General features: G+C 40.0%; 1 protein-coding gene across 1 annotated transcript in view; it reads right to left on the reverse strand.

Annotated features, from left to right (window-relative positions):
• Window positions 1-2,811: 2,811 nt before the first annotated feature.
• FHDC1 (FH2 domain containing 1) overlaps window positions 2,812-19,049 on the reverse strand; it is a 50,947-nt gene continuing 34,709 nt past the window's right edge. Inside the window, 4 exon segments of the mRNA XM_030565385.1 lie at window positions 2,812-6,887; window positions 10,970-11,134; window positions 14,475-14,592; window positions 18,869-18,939. Of these exon segments, the coding sequence (XP_030421245.1) occupies window positions 4,818-6,887; window positions 10,970-11,134; window positions 14,475-14,592; window positions 18,869-18,939 (2,424 nt within the window). The 3' untranslated portion in view covers window positions 2,812-4,817.

Below are 19,049 nucleotides of genomic sequence, written 5' to 3' on the forward strand. Positions count from 1 at the left end.
CTCTCATAATAAACCAAGAAACAGAAATGGCACAAACACGTGTGGCCAACTTTCTTTGATGCACACATGAACATGGCCCTTCTTCAATGGCTAGGATTCATATTTCCAAATAAAAAGATTGTCATTTAGCCCCATTTTGAGGCTGAGAAGAGATTCTGCTTTTTTGTCTTAGCTACTTTGCTACTGAATCCATATCCAACGAAAATATGTGCCCATTTCCAGCAGAGGGTCTCTTTGCAGTTGCCAACCATTTTAAATGGTCAGCCTCCTTGATAAAAGTAGGTAGAATTTATATTTTTTTCTTCCACTTTGCCCATATAAAAGCATTAAAGTATTTTTTTAAAATACACAAAGATAGAACAGGACAGAGATGGCTATTGTGTCTTTGTAGCCAACACCTAAAGCAGGAGAGATATATTCAGTGCTGTATCTGCAATACATCATCATTCAAAGGGAGTTTTCCCACACTCTTTACTTTGGACGGGAGAGTCTCTTTTGGAGGGATAAAAAACCCAAAACACATATGCAACTTTTTGATCCTTCCCTATCCAGGCCACCCTTGCTAAGCATTGACTCATCATCTACAAAGCCCCACTCCCTTCCCCTCCCAACAAAATCAGTACGCTCATGGTGACCTTTGCACTCCAAGTTGGTTCAGTGCAATAAGAAAGGATAGCAGCAGTTGGAGGTTAGCAGATCTTAAGAAAGGAGTAAGTTGACAGCTGAAAGTTTATATTCATTTGGATATGTCATTGGCTCTAGGAAGCAGAAATTCCAGGTACACTGCCAGTGATGTCCATATGCCAGCAAATAGCCTTGTTCCAATGCAAATAACTGACTTGACACACTGCTGGTAAGCTAGTCTCTTAATTATAGTCCTCAGTGGATCTGTTTTAATCATTGTCATGGAAGACAAACATGAAGCCTTACAGTGAAGAATTATTTACAGGTGCTGCACTTCATTGTCTTTTTTTCAGTTACAAGGTTATTTGCCCAGAAGCCATTACTAACAGTAAAGAAGATTTCCAGAATATGTCATTCAATCACCAAAGCTAGCTAGATTTAGATTAGCTATCTGTTAATAAAAAGGAAACAAGTTGCTGGCTGTTTAAGTAGTGACACAGTAGATGAACTCCTTGTTTTGGGTAGTGGTTATGCAGGCAAGGGTTCCCAAGATTTAAACAGTGTGTGTTAAGTTTATAAATGTTATTGTTAAGCAGTTAGAAAACTGGATATTTTGGTGAGGATATATAGTTGAAAGAAAGGAGCTCTGTTTAGTTTGGTCTGTTTAACTGTAGCTACAACATATAGTAGTTAGCCAGACAAACAAGATTAGAAAGATGTCAGATTGTTTCAAACAGCACAGTCTTGCATTTGGATGAAAACTTTTTCTTTCTTCCCTGAGAAATTCATAAGCTATTGTAATGAGTGATGCAGTGAATCCCTGATTCTGAATGGCTATGTATGTAATTCCCACAAAGTGTATATATTAGATACCTGTAAGTATGCCCCAGCATGTTTCCTTACTGTGCCAAAAGATATACCTGCCAACTAGCTATAGAGATCACCAGGTGTGCCCCTAAGCTTCCTCACTTCACTCTCACTTTGTCCCTCCACCCGTGACCCGGCAACACCATAACTGGGGAGAAAGATCACATTAATCTATTACCAGAGGCAAAAGTATTTGACATTTGGCAAAGCTGGAAGAAGTGGAATTGTCTTTAGTCAATTCAGAACTGACTGCAATGTAGTTAACTGTTGGTACGTCTACGCAGCAAAGAAAACCCCCGGTTGGCATGGGCCAGTAACGGGTCTTTTTTTGCGGTGTAGACTTACCCTATAAGGCCTTTCATATGCAAACTTGTTTATAGGGAAAGGGGTTAGGTTAGCTGATGTCAAGGAAAACTAAACCTACAGGGCATTTATATCTGTCACTCAATTCTGATAGCAGATCTGGTAGTTAAAAGTAATCAACTGGTACTTACAAACCCTATTAAAATGAAGTTTAAATAATTAAACTTAAGACATGTTTAAACGGTAAAGGAGCCTTCCCACAAAGCTCACATCTGTCAGCAGTCAGGCTGCAGGTCTTTGTCACTTATAAGGGACAAAGCACTGACTGAACAAACAAAATCAGGAGTCAAACAAGTTTGAAAAGAGCAGCAATGCCAGCACAGACAGCATTCTCCACAGTACAGGGGAAAAAGGTTTTCTTTTAGGAGAACTGATGTCCCACTTGACATGGGCTGGCACGGTATTTCAGCTTATACCAATTGCTATTTTATAACACAACAGAGGAAATAAAAGATGAGATGAAGCTTTAGCCCATTTTTTCCTTTAAGAGTTATAGTAAAACAGTCATCACACTCTCATTTCTAAACCCCTGGTAGTTATGAGCTAGGATTTCCCAATAAAGTGTGCTATGCCAAAAAGTATGAGATAGCAGCAGATCCAGACTTGTTAGTCTCATGAATATTTATCTTGGCCAAAACACACAATGTGTGCAGAACATGCTGCAAATTAATCCTTCATTATAGACCCAAATATGCTCCATAAATTTGCTGTTAACCCATGTTTAGAACAGGAAGCCCTGCATTAGAAATGCTTAATCATGAAACTGAAGTTATATAAAACTGTGTTTTAAAAAATTAATCCAACATTTAAAACTTCCTGAATTTAATTTAATTAAAGTCCTTCCTTTTGGGACACTGTCAGGTTGAGAAATATAGTACCAAAATCAAAATAGAAAACAGGGAAAATATAAAGCACAACTCCGGTAAGTGGGAACTTTATTAAACTACCAAGTTACTCAGAAATGTATAAATGGTCCATTAAATACATTGTTTGTTTTTACAGACATTTATATAGATATTTATTTGCATTTTCTGAACACATTTAAATTACTTTTTTTCAAGCTTACTACCAATAAAAGATTTTAAAAAAAAAAGTCACCTGCTCTCGCAAATGTGTACTCAAGGACACAGAGGGCTAAGGGACACACTTTCATATTTAACCCACAAGGGAGGGAAGATCCTAAAGCTTATGAGATTTAAAGCAATATTCACTCTGAGGTCCTTGCCTGTGAATTGATTATAAAAATTCTCATTCTGAGACAGACTTTCACAAGAGGTCCCATGGAACAGTTGATAGCGTTTTGGTATGCTGTCTGCAGTGGGATCTGCTTGGTTAAGGGCCACTTGCTTTATTAAAATCATAAAGCTGGCTGTACCTGACTGGTTGGTTGCTAGCCCATGGAAGTGTATGGGCAGGTAGTTAATTCTGAATGAAGTATACACTCCTAATGGAAGGGAATGGTGGGAGTGATGTATCAGTAGGCAGAGATATAACTTTCCAAATATATTTCGTTTTATTTTTTTTAAATGCGGTTTCATTCATAAGTGAATAAAAAGGCAACTGTTTAAATAAGATGTTTGGAGACAGTCAGTTTCCCCACACCTACATACATTTCTCTTGGAAAGGCACAGAGCATGTTAAAACAAGTTTTCCCTCATTCTCTGTATCTTAGTCTGACACGGTGTTAAAATTTGTATCTGCAGAAAAAAGATATTTTTTAAAAAAAGCTTATGAAACATAAAACATGTCTTTAATTCATCCTTTAGCCACTTTAAACATTAAAAAACACATTTGAAGCAGTCAAAGCAGCTTAATTTACAAAACATTGTCCATGCGTAAGCTGTATGTTTCCTGCTAAATGCTCCTGCTGACAAAGAGAGGAGGAGGCGGCGGCGGCAGGGAAATGGCTGTTTCGAAGCCATAGCAACATTCAAGTAATTTGATAGTAGATAAACCAGTGGAAATAAGGAATGGTAAGAAAGTGCTCGGCACCAGGTTGCAGCCTTCAAATGTTGAGCTGCATCACCTTTGATATGTATTATAAATATGGCACTTTTGTATTACCAAAAGCTGGCAAGTTTGCATCTGACTGAAATGAGTCAGAACATGAGTAACTATTATCCCTAACAGCTACTGGTGGTATTTCCAACAGGCGTGACCTCCAGCTGTGCTACTACATCCAGCACCAGTCAATTTTTTTACTATATTCTACTTGCACGTGCAAGACAATTCTGCCACACTCATGGAGAATAAACTTTCTGCCCAGCAGAGTTTTCCTTCCTTCCTACACAGACAGACACACATACACAATAAGACATGCCATAAATTCTTCAATGAGGTTAAGACAGCCACAAACAGTGAATGTCCCGTTTCACCATTTTTAGGCCAGCGGTTCCCAGTGTGTCCAATTGCCAGCAATGGACTTTGCAACAGGCACAGATGACTCTTGAATCCAAGGAATTAGAGTGACAGAAAGTATCTTCACCCAAGTTCATTTTCTGCACTATTCCAAATGCGTCGTTTCAACTTTGAATAAAGGAACCAACTAGTAAAACTGCTTAAGCTTTAAAAAAACAAAACAAAACAAAAAAAAACCAAACGCTCCTGTATACAAAAACTGGCCATAACCCCCTCCTCTTTTTTTTTTTCTCCTCATGTCACAAAATAATTTCAATTGGTAGTTTTAAAATTCCTTCAGGTTTGTTTTTTATCAATGTACTATATCACAAATGCATAAAAGATTTGTGGCATTTGTACTCCACCATAGTAACATTAAATACATTCAAATTCATGCTTACAGGATGAAGACCAGAACAAAAGTAGTTGCTGTCCTCTGATGGTGTATTGTACATTAGATACCAGGAGATGTTATTAAATAGTGATTTTACTGTTTTGGATATTTCACAAGACATCCAGTGCTTAAACATGTGTTCATATGCCAAGATGTCAAAAAGCCCAAATCCTTATTTCAATAATGGTTTAAATATCTTCCCTATTGTGGTCCGGTTTGCATCTTTCAATTGAAGGGACGACTTTTCCATTATACCTTGTTCCTTTGCTGTAGGTTCCGCTTTAACACTGAGAATATCACTATGGCCTGTGTTCCTTTTGAGAACTCTAGCACTACTTGCTCGTTTTAGGAAGTTTCCAGTATTCTCCTTGGGGAAGAGGTCATCAGAGTTTGCTGCTGACCTCATTCTAGGTAGCCTCTGAGACACTGACCTTGTGATGCTTGGAGTTTTCGAAGAGTTAGGTAGATCCACCTTTGCACTCCTTGAGGAAGAGGCCACTGTGTTCCTTGCAAAATTTGGTATAGAGGACGGTGGCTTGGGAGCGCTGGCTGTCGTGCTTTTGTTAGTATCTGGAGGGGCCTGGGGTTTTACAGTGGAGCGACAAATCTTACTTTCATCTGGTTTTGATTTGGGAATACCTCTGACAGATTTAGAACCTGGCACTTTAAGAGAGCCCTTGCGCTGAATTTGGTCCCTCTCAAAATGGGCACTGCTGGAAGTTGCAGTCCCTCGCTGTAATTTTGGCTCCTCTACTGATAAGCTATGCCTGTAAGGAGTTCTTGGAAGTGTTTCTGTTGTGCCTCGGATAGCGTTGCGATGTGACAGTTGTGTTTCAGCTGTACTGGCCTCTCGAAGTGCTGGTTTGGCTTCTGGCTTTTTCAGACTGCTTGGTGCTTTGTTTGACCTGGAAATGGGCACCACTTTTCTCATACTCATATTTTCAGATGCATTCAAAGTTCTTATTGGTCTGGCAGTAACTGTCTGGGTAGGGCGAGTGCCACTGGATTTTGAGGAGTTTAGAGATCTATCTTTTAGAGAGTTTCTCTTTGGTCCTAAGGATTCTCTACATTTTACAGGCTTTTCCTTAGGGAAGCTGTGCTTGCTGCTGGAGTCCTCTTTGTCATTTGAGAAAGCATGAAGAGAAATTTCCTTTGCAGAGGATGAATTCAGATTTGAGGCAACTGTACTACTGCCATCTCGAGCATCATTTGCACAAGAGTAAGCTCTGCCATCTTGCTCTTTCACTTCATTGCCCACTAATTTTAAATCATTTCCTTCTGAACAGTCGAAAGTCAGAGAACAATCAGTAGTATCAGATATATAGAATGTTGGCCCATGTTCTTTACTGCCAGAAACACTTGTATCCATAGATGTGAGGCCACTACTGGTATGCTCGGAAACTTCATTTTTGCAGCTTCCCACCTTGGCTTGACAATCATCGGCCTCTCTGGAACTTTTGTAAGAGGGCACTGGATCATCATTATCCGCAGTGCTGAGGGAGTGCAAGCTCAAGTCATCTAGAGTCTCTAAGTCTGCTGCACCAACATCCTCCAAGTTTATTAAAGACATGTCTTCCATAGGTTTTGTTCCTTGGATATCAGACTTATATAGTCCTTTAACAACTTGACATTCCTCAACAGCAAGGGCCAAAGCATTTACATCTGTTGCTTGCACACCAGGCACGCTGGACCTGTGCTGACTGTTGTCGGTATTCTTTTCGGAGTGACAGAGGTTAGTACTGGTAGAGCCCACCTCCATGTCCTGTAAGTGACTGGGCTGAGCTGAAGGCAACTGAGACAGATCTGCGCTATCCATTTTGGTTTCAGAAGCTTGGTGTAAATTCAAGTTATTTAAACTGAGATCTCTAGGCTCTTTGGATTCAGTCAGGGCTATGCTGGGTCTTGCTTGTCGTGTGTTTGCACGAGGAAGGCTGTTGAATTTGTTTGGATTCTCATCCTTGGAGATTTCCAGGAAAGTCAAAAGCTCTCTCTCTGCAGTAATCCCTAAGGACAGTCGGGAGCGCCTAGTGCTCGGGTTTCTATTCAAAGGACTTTGAGGTCTCTGCCGCAACAAAGGTAGAAAATCCTCCAGTCCTTTTTTAGCCAATGTCTGAACATCATTTTCACTGCTACTTCTCCCAAAGCTCCCAAGCTCTCCAACAGCCCAGGATTGGCGCTTTTCTTCCAGCTCCCTTAATCTCTGCAGTTGGTGAATTTCTTGACTCTCTCGTTCCCTATTTTCCTGTCAAAGAAAGGAGGGGAATGAGGAATAAATACACATTTCAAAGTGAAGCATCCCTTATTTCAAAACAAGCTAACTGAGGCCACCCATCTCTTCATTTTTTCCTACTGTGGTCAGTTCCCCACTCAAATCACCATGGCAACTATTGTACCATATGGAGAACAGTTTCCTGCCTAACTAATACAGCTCGTTAGACCAGCCAGCTTAGGGAGCACTGAAAAACACTATCAGACCCCTGCAGAGACCAAGAATATGAACTACAATATGCTAGGTTTTAAAGTTCACTTTTAGTAAGTTTTAAGTCAGCAGTTTTCATTGCATATGCAAACACTTAAAGCAGAAACATATTAGACAATTAACCTCAGCCATTAAAACAATCAAGTTTGATGACACAAAGATCCATATGGCCCTCTGGATCCATTCCATCCTTCTGGACTTGATGTATCAGAGATCTTATACTCAAGCACCCCAGTTGCAATTGTTCCTCGTCAGGTAGCATTCTATAGCCAAGTTCCTCTGAACTCCACAGTGACAAAGCCCCAGATTCTGTGGCATTCTAGTGCAGCAGGCAGGGAATTTTGTGGCAGAGACTTCAATGAATTATACATGCAAGTGATACTCTAATCAGCAGAGTTAACTTGTATTCTTTATTTTGATAATAAATTCAGTGTTACGCTGTCCCCACACTTAATTGAGTATATTCATATATTGTCGATATATATATATCTGCAACTACAGCAGCGGGTTTTTGGGAGCAGGCTGAATGTTTTTCTGCTAAAATCACTGGCAGAGACACAGTTAAAGACAGCATTTAAATTGTCACCGTTAGATTTAATATTTAAACTATTAAAGACTTATCTGCACTACATTGTTTTTGGAAACATGTGCACCTATTCCTAATACCACTGCAACTGCACAATGGAGTGAATGCTAGTATAGACAAGGTACTGATGACAGCCATCATTTCCCTTTATTTTGCTAAAACCTAATCAGAGGAGGGCTATGCAGCAACATTTAAAGACAAAAACAAAACTACACATACCAGCATTCATATGGAGATTTGTCTACCCTAGCATGTCTTCTGTTGCTACAACAAGAGGTGCTGCACAAGTGGTAGCAGCTGCAATGGCATGAAAATTTTCAGAAAAACAAAAAAAATTAGTGTGGACATAGTCTTCAATGGGTGGAGTAGTTCAGACCTCTCCAAGCTATTTTTCAGGCTGCCACCAGACTCAAGAAGATCAGATATCAGATAGCCTTGGAAAGACCTACAATACTGTTTCTTCAAAATCAAACTCTCTTCTTAAAAAAAGGCAACGCTTGGATGTTGGAACAAAATTCTGGGGCAAAGGGTTTATTCCATGACAATGGAATGCACTAAATTCTACCTGTAGGTGTGTCTCATTGAGGACCAATCAACTTTAAATAATCACTTTCTAAATATTAATTGGTTAAAAATAATTGCATATAAATATACCTAATAGTGGAGTTATCCTTCAACAGTCTATGGTTTTACTAATTATTACCCTTTTAAAAAACACACATCATTTTAAGGAACTTTATAAATTGTTACCATACACTTTGTTTTAATGTATCATTGCATGATATTTCTCTACATTTTTCTATTTGGTAAGGCTACACATTGAATTTTCTTACCCCAACCAGGATATATTTCTGGGGATTTTCTTATGCTATATTTACAAACATGACATACTCAGACATGTTCAAACATATTAATATTCAAAAAACTTCCAAATGCAATTCTTCTTCTGGATCCAGTGCACTCCTAGTATCAAATGAATATCTTCTGTCCTTTGTCTATTTTGCTGTGTGTCTACACGCTGCTTCCTCCCCCACCCCAAAAAAACTATAACCTCTTATATTTTTTGGAACCATTCCTCTGTTTTGGGGCTGTTTCTTATCCACCACAAGAGGCTACCATTAGTCTAGTGGCTACTAGCAAATATGAAATTAATAATTCATTTATCTGAGTGTGACCTTTTCCACAAGAAAGAGCCTGGAGGATCACCCATGGATAATAAACATCAAACAATTTGTAATGTTTGGTTACGAAATGCATCCCAATACATGAATAATTGCATATGTCCTCTATATGCATAAAATCAGCTCTTTCACTATCATTTATTCACTTATCCAAACTCATGGTTTTGTATTATAAGTGCACGCATGCACACACTAACCAGGCTGGTGTAGAGTACTATACAACAGTATTTTTAAACAAAATATTCTTATATCATGCTACACACAGAGATTGCTGGTCCTCAAACTGAAGAGTATTTCTCTGGTGTAATTTGTCGACCCTACTATATATGATAAAATGCCAAAAGGATTTGGATATTTTGTGAGAAGTTGTCAGCAAATAATAAATTACTTTTTTTTATTTGCTGTCCATCCAGAAGTCAGCGGCTTTTACTAAAGTTAACTTTCCATATAAAAACAGCTTTCTAGAAAGTTGAAAAATAATGCTAAATTGAAGGTGCTGATACCAGAGGAGACTGCAAGTTAAAGTTGGGTTTGATTTCTTTAAATAATATTAATAATAATAAAAAAAAAAGGGGGAGAGAGAGAAATCTCTTTAGTATACAACTGGCTAGTTGTGTTTTTATTCTATGACTTTCCCAATCTTGAAAGCTCTGTGGTTCACAATTGGGGATAAAGTCTGGATTATTTGCAATTGATGTCATTGGCAAAGGAAGACATGAAATCTCTAGCTCTATCCCAAATGGAAAGGGTAGCTTTCCTTTGCCAAAAGGGTGAGTTCACACTTCTGGAATCCTAATTTTTATTACATTATTAATCCATCAGAGCCCAGCAATATTCACACTACTAAAAAAATTATCTATCCTGTGTCAACACAGAATGACAGAATACATGAGTTAGAAGAACAGAGGGAGGGGGGAAAAGTTAGTCTTTACAAATTGCTGTCAAATGCACAAACAAAAAATGATTATCTAACTATTCCAATGTGATTATTTTAAGTGTACAGTTAACAGTATTCAGAACTTTTCTTCTTGTTGTTGTCGTCGTCATCAGAAATGCAATTCAGGTTGATGGTATTCCTTTAATATTGCAGTACCCTGTACAGGCTAAACACAATAAGGATTGGTCCGAGATATTATACATTTTGAAATAGTTTTGTTCAGTGTAATCCCAATTCAGATTACTTAAGCAGGTGAGTAGTCACACTGAAGGCAATTGGACTACTCCAGGTGCTTAAATTATTTGTTATGAACCTGGGTATTGTATATCTGTTTTATTTATGTGTATTTATAAGCCAGGAGTATTATTCAGATCTTCATGTCCCATTCAACAGTACTTCCTAGTGTATTCTTAATATGCTAATATCAATCGCTTACTTAATTGGAAGTTGCCTGCTTATACCATTATACAGCACTGTAGGAGAAAACAGGCATGACGCATTGGATTAAATGAGACAAAAAACATATTTATGTACGCAAAGCTGTCCCTGGAAAAAAGCAAAGCTGCCAATGACAAAAGTAGAGCAAAGGCTACGAAGGCTGCTTTCACACCACAGCTGCCATGATCACACTGGCAGGACTGGAGGTCACCTATAATAGAAGTCTTGAAATAGATAAAAATCTGTTAGTCTGTTTTCCCATATCACCCCCCAAAAGGCCACAATGAGTCTTCATGGAACCCAAAACACCAGTTAATGCCTCCCTCTGGAGGGAGAAAGAATGCGAGTCAGAGACAGGGAATTTTTACAGACTTGTAAGGAGGGTGAGGGAGGAAGCTATCTTATAATGACACTTAGATCACTGGCCTGACGTCCTCTGAATAATCTAATTGGCTGGTAACAAAATATTTGGGGGCAGCAAAATGTTTGACTTGATTATTGGATTGGCTACAAGGCTGGGAGAGGTAGCTATTTTCCGTTTGCTTAGAGCAACAAAAGCCCTAGAAATGGGCAATTTGCCACATTATATTAATTCAAACAAATATGTCAAATATAAATGTTAGGTCCCTGAAGCAGTCTTAGATCACATAAGAATAAAGAGATTTATTTTAAGTGAAAGAGAATGTGTTTTCATTCTCCTTACCTTAACAGCCTTGTTGAACTTTATGCAAAAGTCCCTGAATATCTGGAAGCACTCATCCAGTTTCATGGTTTCTTTGTCTTCACAGAAAAAGTCAATAAGCGTATTTCCTTGCTCCTGTAATTCTCGTTTCCAGTATTCTAGTTCTTTTAGTTCTTTTATAGCGAACTGCAGTAAAACATATATATTGTAAGCTAGATATATTAAGAACTTATACACCTGATAGATATAGTAGGTGCTGATGAAATCCATGTTCCCATCTACCAGCTATCACAGAGTCCAATAAATCAGGACTTTGAGAGTAACATCCTACAATGTGAAAGCAGACGTGTTGCCATTTCAGTGAAGTGAGGAAGAAAAAGAAAAAAAAGAAAAATCAAAACAGTAATTCCAATGAGCAAGATGCGTCACTAGATGAAGGGTTAAAGCAAAACAATGTTTCAAACTTTAACTCTCAGAACAATGCAATCAGGTTGGAGTTGCCTCTTATCAAGCTGCACTAAGAATATGATGAGCTTTCTTGTCTACAGCTGCTGATCCTTCCCAAAATAATTTCACCTTTCCTGCTGGCAGCTCCCTTCTCTCCCCTAGAATTTACCCTTGCTACACTAATTTCCCATCCTTTCCCTCTGGACTAGAGCCATGACTAATTCCATTACTAGTTCCATCCCATTCTTGTCCATTCTTGACCCCAGGCACATCCCAGAAGCCCTCCTGTATATCCCACACATACAACTCATTCACAGCACCCCAATTATTTAGTTTCCAGGAGCTGGTCTTCATTACAATATTTCTTTGTGTTTGAACATGGTTGTGAACAATGGAGCTAAGTAACATGACGGTGATGACTTAGTGTAGACCAGGACAATTTTTGGTCAATGCCATGTCATTGCCCACATTTATGTGCCATGTCAGATTGCTCACAACTCTATTTAGGGGTGGCTGAAAGATTTCCTTCAAAAAGGGATTTGATAGAGGATTGGGCTTTCAGCTAATCAATAGGTTAAAAAAAGGTGTCTGTTCTCCATGGGTAGTTTCTAATTTTCCATCTCAAACCTGAAATATTTTGATTATTAAATGCTGCTGTTGCGCTTTATGGGAGTTGCAGTTTCAATGCCTCATGCTCCTATTCTCTTCTACAGGGCAGGCTCCCCACTTGGACTACATCTCCTATGATGCATAATGGTCTCCCCTCTTGGTGGGTGGAGGTGGTTCACCATGTGAGACGAAGTCCATCTGGGGATCCAGGCTCATGGAAAACCAAAAATGGAGCCCTAAATATTTAGACTAAAAGATCTTAATTTTCAAGCCACATATGTCAGATTCTAATTTTCCAAGGAAGATCCAGACAAATTTCCTCCCCCCATTTTCATGGAATAATACCCCTCCCAAATTTCTGACTAGATCTGGTTGTATTTAAACACTATAGTATTTTGAAGTATACACAAGGTCTGAGTGTCTTCCATGAGGAACTTGCTCAGATACTACAGTGATGGGCATCAGTGTAAGAATCTAAATGAGAATCTATATGTTTTATCCAAAGTTTAAAGAAAAGCAGGAATGGACTTGGACATTTTAAATCCAAGCCTTTTTTTCAAGGAATTGACAAAATAAAAGTTAAGTCTAACAACCACTAAAGACAAACTAATGTTTAAACAAGCTTAGGATATCGCAATATTGATCTTAAAAATATTTACTGGATTATCTTATCTTCCCTCTTTTCTCTTAAATGTATATAGATAAACAGACACAAATAATGCCATCAGCTCCTTTATTAGTTTAATTTAGTCTATGAAAGAACAATAGTCTTAAAAGTATAATGAAAAGATCAAAAAGGGCCAGAAATATTAAAAACAACCTAGTAAACAAAATTGCTGTATAAAGTAGCAGTTTGTATCAGGAGCCTAAGGCTCTATATAGAGGGCGTGGGGGATTTTTTTTTTTTTTTGGGTGGGGGAAAATTACTGTAGGAATAAATCTTTGCTTGTCAGCCTTCAGACACACAAACACACACACCAAAACAAACAAAAGCTGGATTGAAGATAAACAGGACAATTGACATGCATGGGTAATTAGTTCTACCACATATTAGTAGCTCATTCACAAGGATGACATAATGTAAGCTGATTTATCAGTGTAGTTATTGCCCACAATTTCAAAAATGGAAGCATTATATAGAGTATCTATTTGTAAAGTGAAAAATGGTTCCAAGATTCCACTTGGAATTTGTCCTAAGCAAGGTTTTAATGGTACGTAAAGCTAGCTATTAAAATAAAACACATTAAAACACAACATTAAGGAGTCTTAATGCAGTAGATAAAAGCTAATAATTCAGTGATGGCAACTATTCCTTTCTTAACCCACCCTTTTTCTCCATCAACTTCACTGCTCCTGACAAAGTGCAATGGCTAATCCATTAACAGCTTCTATAAATTTAAATCACACCTGCCTTAACAAGTTTCTTGGTAAATACTGTATTCTTATTTGCAATATTTATACAACGAATATATATAAAAAAGACACAGATACATTCTTACACTTCATGGAAACCAACGTATAGGTTCTTCCACTCATCACACCTGCTTAAAAGGTGTTACACTACATGTACCAAGATTGTACTCCCTTTATTTACATACAAAAAAAAAAAAAAAAAAGAAGACTGGAAAAACAAATAAAACCACCACCCAAGAACGATCATGGGGCTCACACTAAGGCCTTGGCTACACTGGCGCTTTACAGTGCTGCAACTTTCTCGCTCAGGGGTGTGAAAAAACACACCCCTGAGCGCAGCAAGTTACAGCGCTGCAAAGCACCAGTGTAAACACTGCCCCAGCGCTGGGAGCGCGGCTCTCAGCGCTGTAAGCTAATCCCCACAGGGAGGTGGAGTACCTGCAGCGCTGGGCGAGCTCTCTCCCAGGGCTGACGCCGCGACCACACTCGCACTTCAAAGCACTGCCGCGGGAGCGCTCCCACAGCAGCGCTGTACGGCTGCAAGTGTAACCATACCCTAAAGTATGTTAAGGGTTAATCCACAGCAAATCTGTTAAGCATACGAATTGCTAAAAACACCCCTTCAATCTCCCAACAACTAGAGTTTGAAATGCTCAATACAATTTCAACTAAAACTGGCATGCTCCAGCATAACAAGTTGGTAAGAATCTAGTTTCTGTGTGTTTAATACAAAGCAGTAGAACCATGCAAATAATCTGATATTCTAACTACTGATCTCCGTCAGCCATTTCACAATAGTTAAATATGCTTGCCTAATCAGCCCTCAAGGCAACGCACATCCAATATTTTTTCCTCTAAACAGTGTAGTCCTTTATAAACTCATATCTGACACACATAGTAGTGCAGCGTGAGCAGCTCTGAACGGATGATTTATGATGAGGCAGACATAGTAAAGTGAATCTACTGCCTGTTAACATATCCATGCAAATTATGTTAGGCTGAGAAACACCGCTGTATTGAAGTGACAGTAACACAGTAGCAAGGATATTCTACAAACCTGGATAAAACCTTCCATCTGGTGAAAGAGTCCTGGGTCCTGTCGCATATTGTCTTTAAGAGATCTTGTCTTGGCAGATAGAGAATGAAGTTCTGCTTCTATATTATCAATGGATAATCTAAAAAAATAGCATATACAGAGAGCACTTACTGAGAGAAAGGAGTTGCCCATTGTTAGACGTTGCATGCTTCATAAATTTGTCATAATACACCACCTGTACATCAAACAAGACCTGCCTGCTTGGTAAACCTTCCCAGAGCAGAAGGTAAGAGTTAGCAGAGAAATCTGCTTATTTTTCCTTATTTGCAATGTTGAAAGGTTCCCTAAGCTTTCTTAGAGGGTATTCCTTCATGAAGTCAGAGCAATGCAGGCAGCTCAAAGAGCCACAAGTTTCCTTTGGCCCAGCAGCCATGATATTGGATCCTTCTACCATATTACCTGCATAGTTGCAACAAACCCCTTCACATCACTTATGTGATGTGGCTGCTAAACAGACAAGCTCCTGACCACTACACAGCCTAGTCTCCGAAGAACTGCTGGCTCTCCCTGAAAACAACAGTGCAAGTTACAGAAGAATCTCCCCCTCTGCAGGTTTCATGCATTGTTCCTGGGGCATTATTGCTCACTTGGCAGGGTAGTGCAACAGGCCCAAGACTCACAGAAATAGCCCAGTTCTTAGAGAACCTGAGCCATTTTGTGTTTGAAGGCCCAGCTCCTATAGTTTTTGCAGCCCCACTTGCAAACTAAGTATCAGAGAGGTAGCCGTGTTAGTCTGGATCTGCAAAAAGCAACAAAGAGTCCTCCTGTGGCACATTATAGAGTAACGGACGTATTGGAGCATAAGACGCAGGTGAGTCTGAAGAATTGGGTATTCACCCACGAAAGATTATACTCCAATATATCTGTTACTCTATAACAGGGGTAGGCAACCTATGGCATGTGTGCTGAAGGCCAGACGCGAGCTGATTTTCAGTGGCACTCACACTGCCTGGGTCCTGGCCAAGGCTGGCTCCAGGCATCAACGAAAGACGCAGGTGCTTGGGGCAGCCAATAGAAAGGGCGGGGGAGGGGGCAGCACGTCCAGGTCTTCGGCCGTGGGTCCCTCAGTCTCTCTCCCCCCTTTGAGCTGCTGCCATATTGCCACCAAAGAGGAAGAAAGGGAATGAAGGACCCGCAGCAGAACTGCTGCAGGAGAATGAACTGCTGCCAAAGTGCCTGACGACTGGCTCCCCCCCCCCCCCCCCACTTCGCTGCTTGGGGCAGCGAAAAAGTTGGAGCTGGCCCTGGTCCTGGCCACCGGTAAGGGAGGCTCTGCATTTTAATTTAATTTTAAATGAAGCTTCTTAAACATTTTAAAAACCTTATTTGCTTTACATACAACAATAGTTTAGTTATATATTATAGACTTATAGAAAGAGACCTTCTAAAAACATTAAAATGTATTACTGGCACGCAAAACCTTAAATTAGAGTGAATAAATGAAGACTTGGCACACCACTTCTGAAAGGTTGCCAGTCTATAAGGTGCCACAGGACTCTGTCACTTGCACATTAGTAGCAAATGACCGAGTCTCTCAACTACCTCAGCAATGGATCTTTCAGGGTAACTTCTCATAGGGAGATGTTATTACCCTAACAGTGAGTTCAACACCACCCTAGAATTTTAGCCTTGCTTAGGAACTGATCATTAGTAATCTCTCCCAGATGGCCCAACATTACTGACTGCATACACTTATTTTGGTTAGGGGGCATTTCACCAACAGCATGATTTTAATTGCCGTCACTGCTCTTTCACAGGTATGTGAACTGCAGTCCCCATGACATGCTTCCCAGAGTACACAGGGCTGGTGATGATGGCAGCAGCACCTATAATTATCAGCACTAGAGCAGGGAGTGCACATATCTATGGGTATGAGGTAAGCTATTTTTCCTCAGCATCCTTCATCTCTACTGATACACTCCCTGCCTCAGTAAAGATCACAGATACTTCAGAGATCTGCATCCCAGTGCACTGCAGAACCTTCAGCAGACCAAAAACTCTATAGATGACATGGGTTGCATTTGGCAGACCTATGAAAGAGAGCAGTAAGAAAATGCAAGAGAACTAAGTTTAAAGAGGGCACAACAACAAATGTGTGATTTTTAAGGTTTTTTTGTACTAGTGAGTTTTCGATCTTCTTCATGTACGAAAGGTATAATATGTTTTGGTTTGTTTCATTTAATCTGACTAAAACCAATGGTGAGACAAAAATGACAAATGTTTTGTTATAAATTGGTCCTGGCCAGAAAACGCAGTCTTTTCCCTCCCATGAAAAATTTTAAACTGGGGGGTGGGGAGGAGAAAAAAACTTTCACCCAAACGGGATAAGGAGGTAAAAAATTCTAAATATTTCACAGGAGGGAAAAGACAGGAAAAAAAATTCTATTTTGGGAGAGCCAAAATCGAAGCTGTATGCTTACTCCCTGAGGGTATGGCTACACTTACAGCTGTACAGCGCTGGGAGTTACAGCTGTCTTCGTACAGCTGTGTAGGGAAAGCGCTGCAGTGTGGCCAAACTGACAGCTACCAGCATTGCAGTGTGGCCACATTTGCAGCGCTGTTGGGAGTGGTTCATTGTGGGCAGCTATCCCAGCATTCAAGTGGCTGCAATGTGCTTTTTCAAAAGAGGGCGGTGGGGTGGATTGTGACAGGGAGCGTGGGGGAGACAGAGAGAGTGGATTTTTGGAGCTGACACTGTTGTCAGCTCCCTGCCTTGCAAGTTCTAAGGACTGGAAGATACACAGCACCTACCTTCAATCATTTTAAAAGTTTCGACCTCTTCCCCCACCCCTCTCTTATTCACTAAATGCAAATTATGCACTCCTAAATAGCCTTCAGACCACATAAGCAGCTGCTCAACACGGACTCCGCCGTGTGGCTTCTCTCCTCAAGCAAACAGCTGTGAACATTCCAAAGCAATTCCCCTGCCTGCCTCCGCTCACTGGCCTCGAGCAAATAGGAGCTGTGTTTGTTTTTTAGATAAGCAGCTCCGGGGTGCCTAGAGTTCAGCCATTCTTCCGGTTTGTTGTGAACAGGCATTCTGGGATACCTCCTAATACCCTGGAGGCCAACAACAGCTCTTTTGGTGGCCACACTTGACGAGCAGCGCTGCAACACCAGCGCTGCAATCATTATACCCCAAGCAGACCTGGTGTACAGCCAGCGCTGCAGCCAGGGAGTTGCAGCGCTGGATGTGCCTTGCAGGTGTGGACAGTTACTAAGTTGCAGCGTTGTAAACCCACCACCAGCGCTGCAACTCTCCAGCGTAGCCATGGCCTAAGAAGCCTGGGCTCCTCAGCAGTCTGCCAGGTGGGTTGCCGAAGAGTCACGGGCAAGACAGCAGGAAGCCAGGCAGGTTTCCATCAGAAATTTTCCAGTCAGGTCTATTGCCAACAGATTCACAGCACCTTCCCTCAGGGGATCTTGAAGTAATTTACAGACATTAAATTAAGACTCAGTATATCCATGAGATATGAAATATCTCCATTCTACAGATGTGGAAAGAAGTTAAGCCCAAAGCTAAAGATAGAGATGATGGCCAGGATTAGAACTCAGGGGTTCCTAACTTCCAGTTCTATGCTTGAAATCATACACTGCCTCATAAAAGTACATATGTAGTTTAGCCAGGTATGAATTAATGTTTGCTGTAGAATTATACAACTCAAGGCATCAGGTTGAAAATTGTACTCAGCCCCAGGTATTATAGGTTTTCTTCTATACACTGAATGAATACAACATGTTCATTCACAAGCATAATCTTCCTTCCCTCTACCACCAAAGAGAAGTGGGGACTCAAGTTTGTAAAGTTAGTTCATATTTTACAAGAATGGAGTGGTCCAGTATTTTGAATGTCCCATAGTAGAGGGTGTATTATAGAGGGAGGCTCTCAAAGATAGAAAGGGAGGGGATATTGCAAAAATGGGGAAATCTAGTCTGTAGAGGAAGTGGGAGCCACTAGTAATCTTTATGAGTGTACATGGTACCAGATCTGGATACCAACCCAACAAATAGCTGGAAGTTATTCTATAGAGCAGCAGTAACAGTAACATGACACTATTTTAAAAACATGCCCTGTAGGTCGACCTCTTAAAAGTAATATATATGCATTTACCTAGATGAACGTGTTGACAAAGGCAAAAAACCCTATAAAAATCAATCAATAAAACCCTCTAAACCTGAAGGCACATTGCAGGCAAACTTCTGTTTGCAAATGAAAATGAAGCTCTAAAAGTTATGGTAAACACTTGTAAAGATCTCAGTTTTAATGCCAAAACTCTGTGAATGTGCTTTTGTGCTTCACAAAAAGAAATCTCATGTCGCTTTCTAACAATAAGTTCTCAGTTTTCTTTGCTTACCTGGCTGCATCATGAACATGCTGTAATTTCTCTGAAAAGGTTAAAAGAACCACATCTTTCTTTTGTGCTTCCTAAAATTAAAGAACAAACAAACAAACAATGTCCCTTTGACATTCCATTACCCTGCTAAAATCTAAGTAAAAACTGTCCTAAAGCTTTGGGAAAGGCACTTAGTTTCTGT

Source organism: Gopherus evgoodei, chromosome 5 (genome assembly GCF_007399415.2).
Source record: "Gopherus evgoodei ecotype Sinaloan lineage chromosome 5, rGopEvg1_v1.p, whole genome shotgun sequence".
In the NCBI taxonomy this organism is placed as follows: Eukaryota; Metazoa; Chordata; order Testudines; family Testudinidae; genus Gopherus; species Gopherus evgoodei.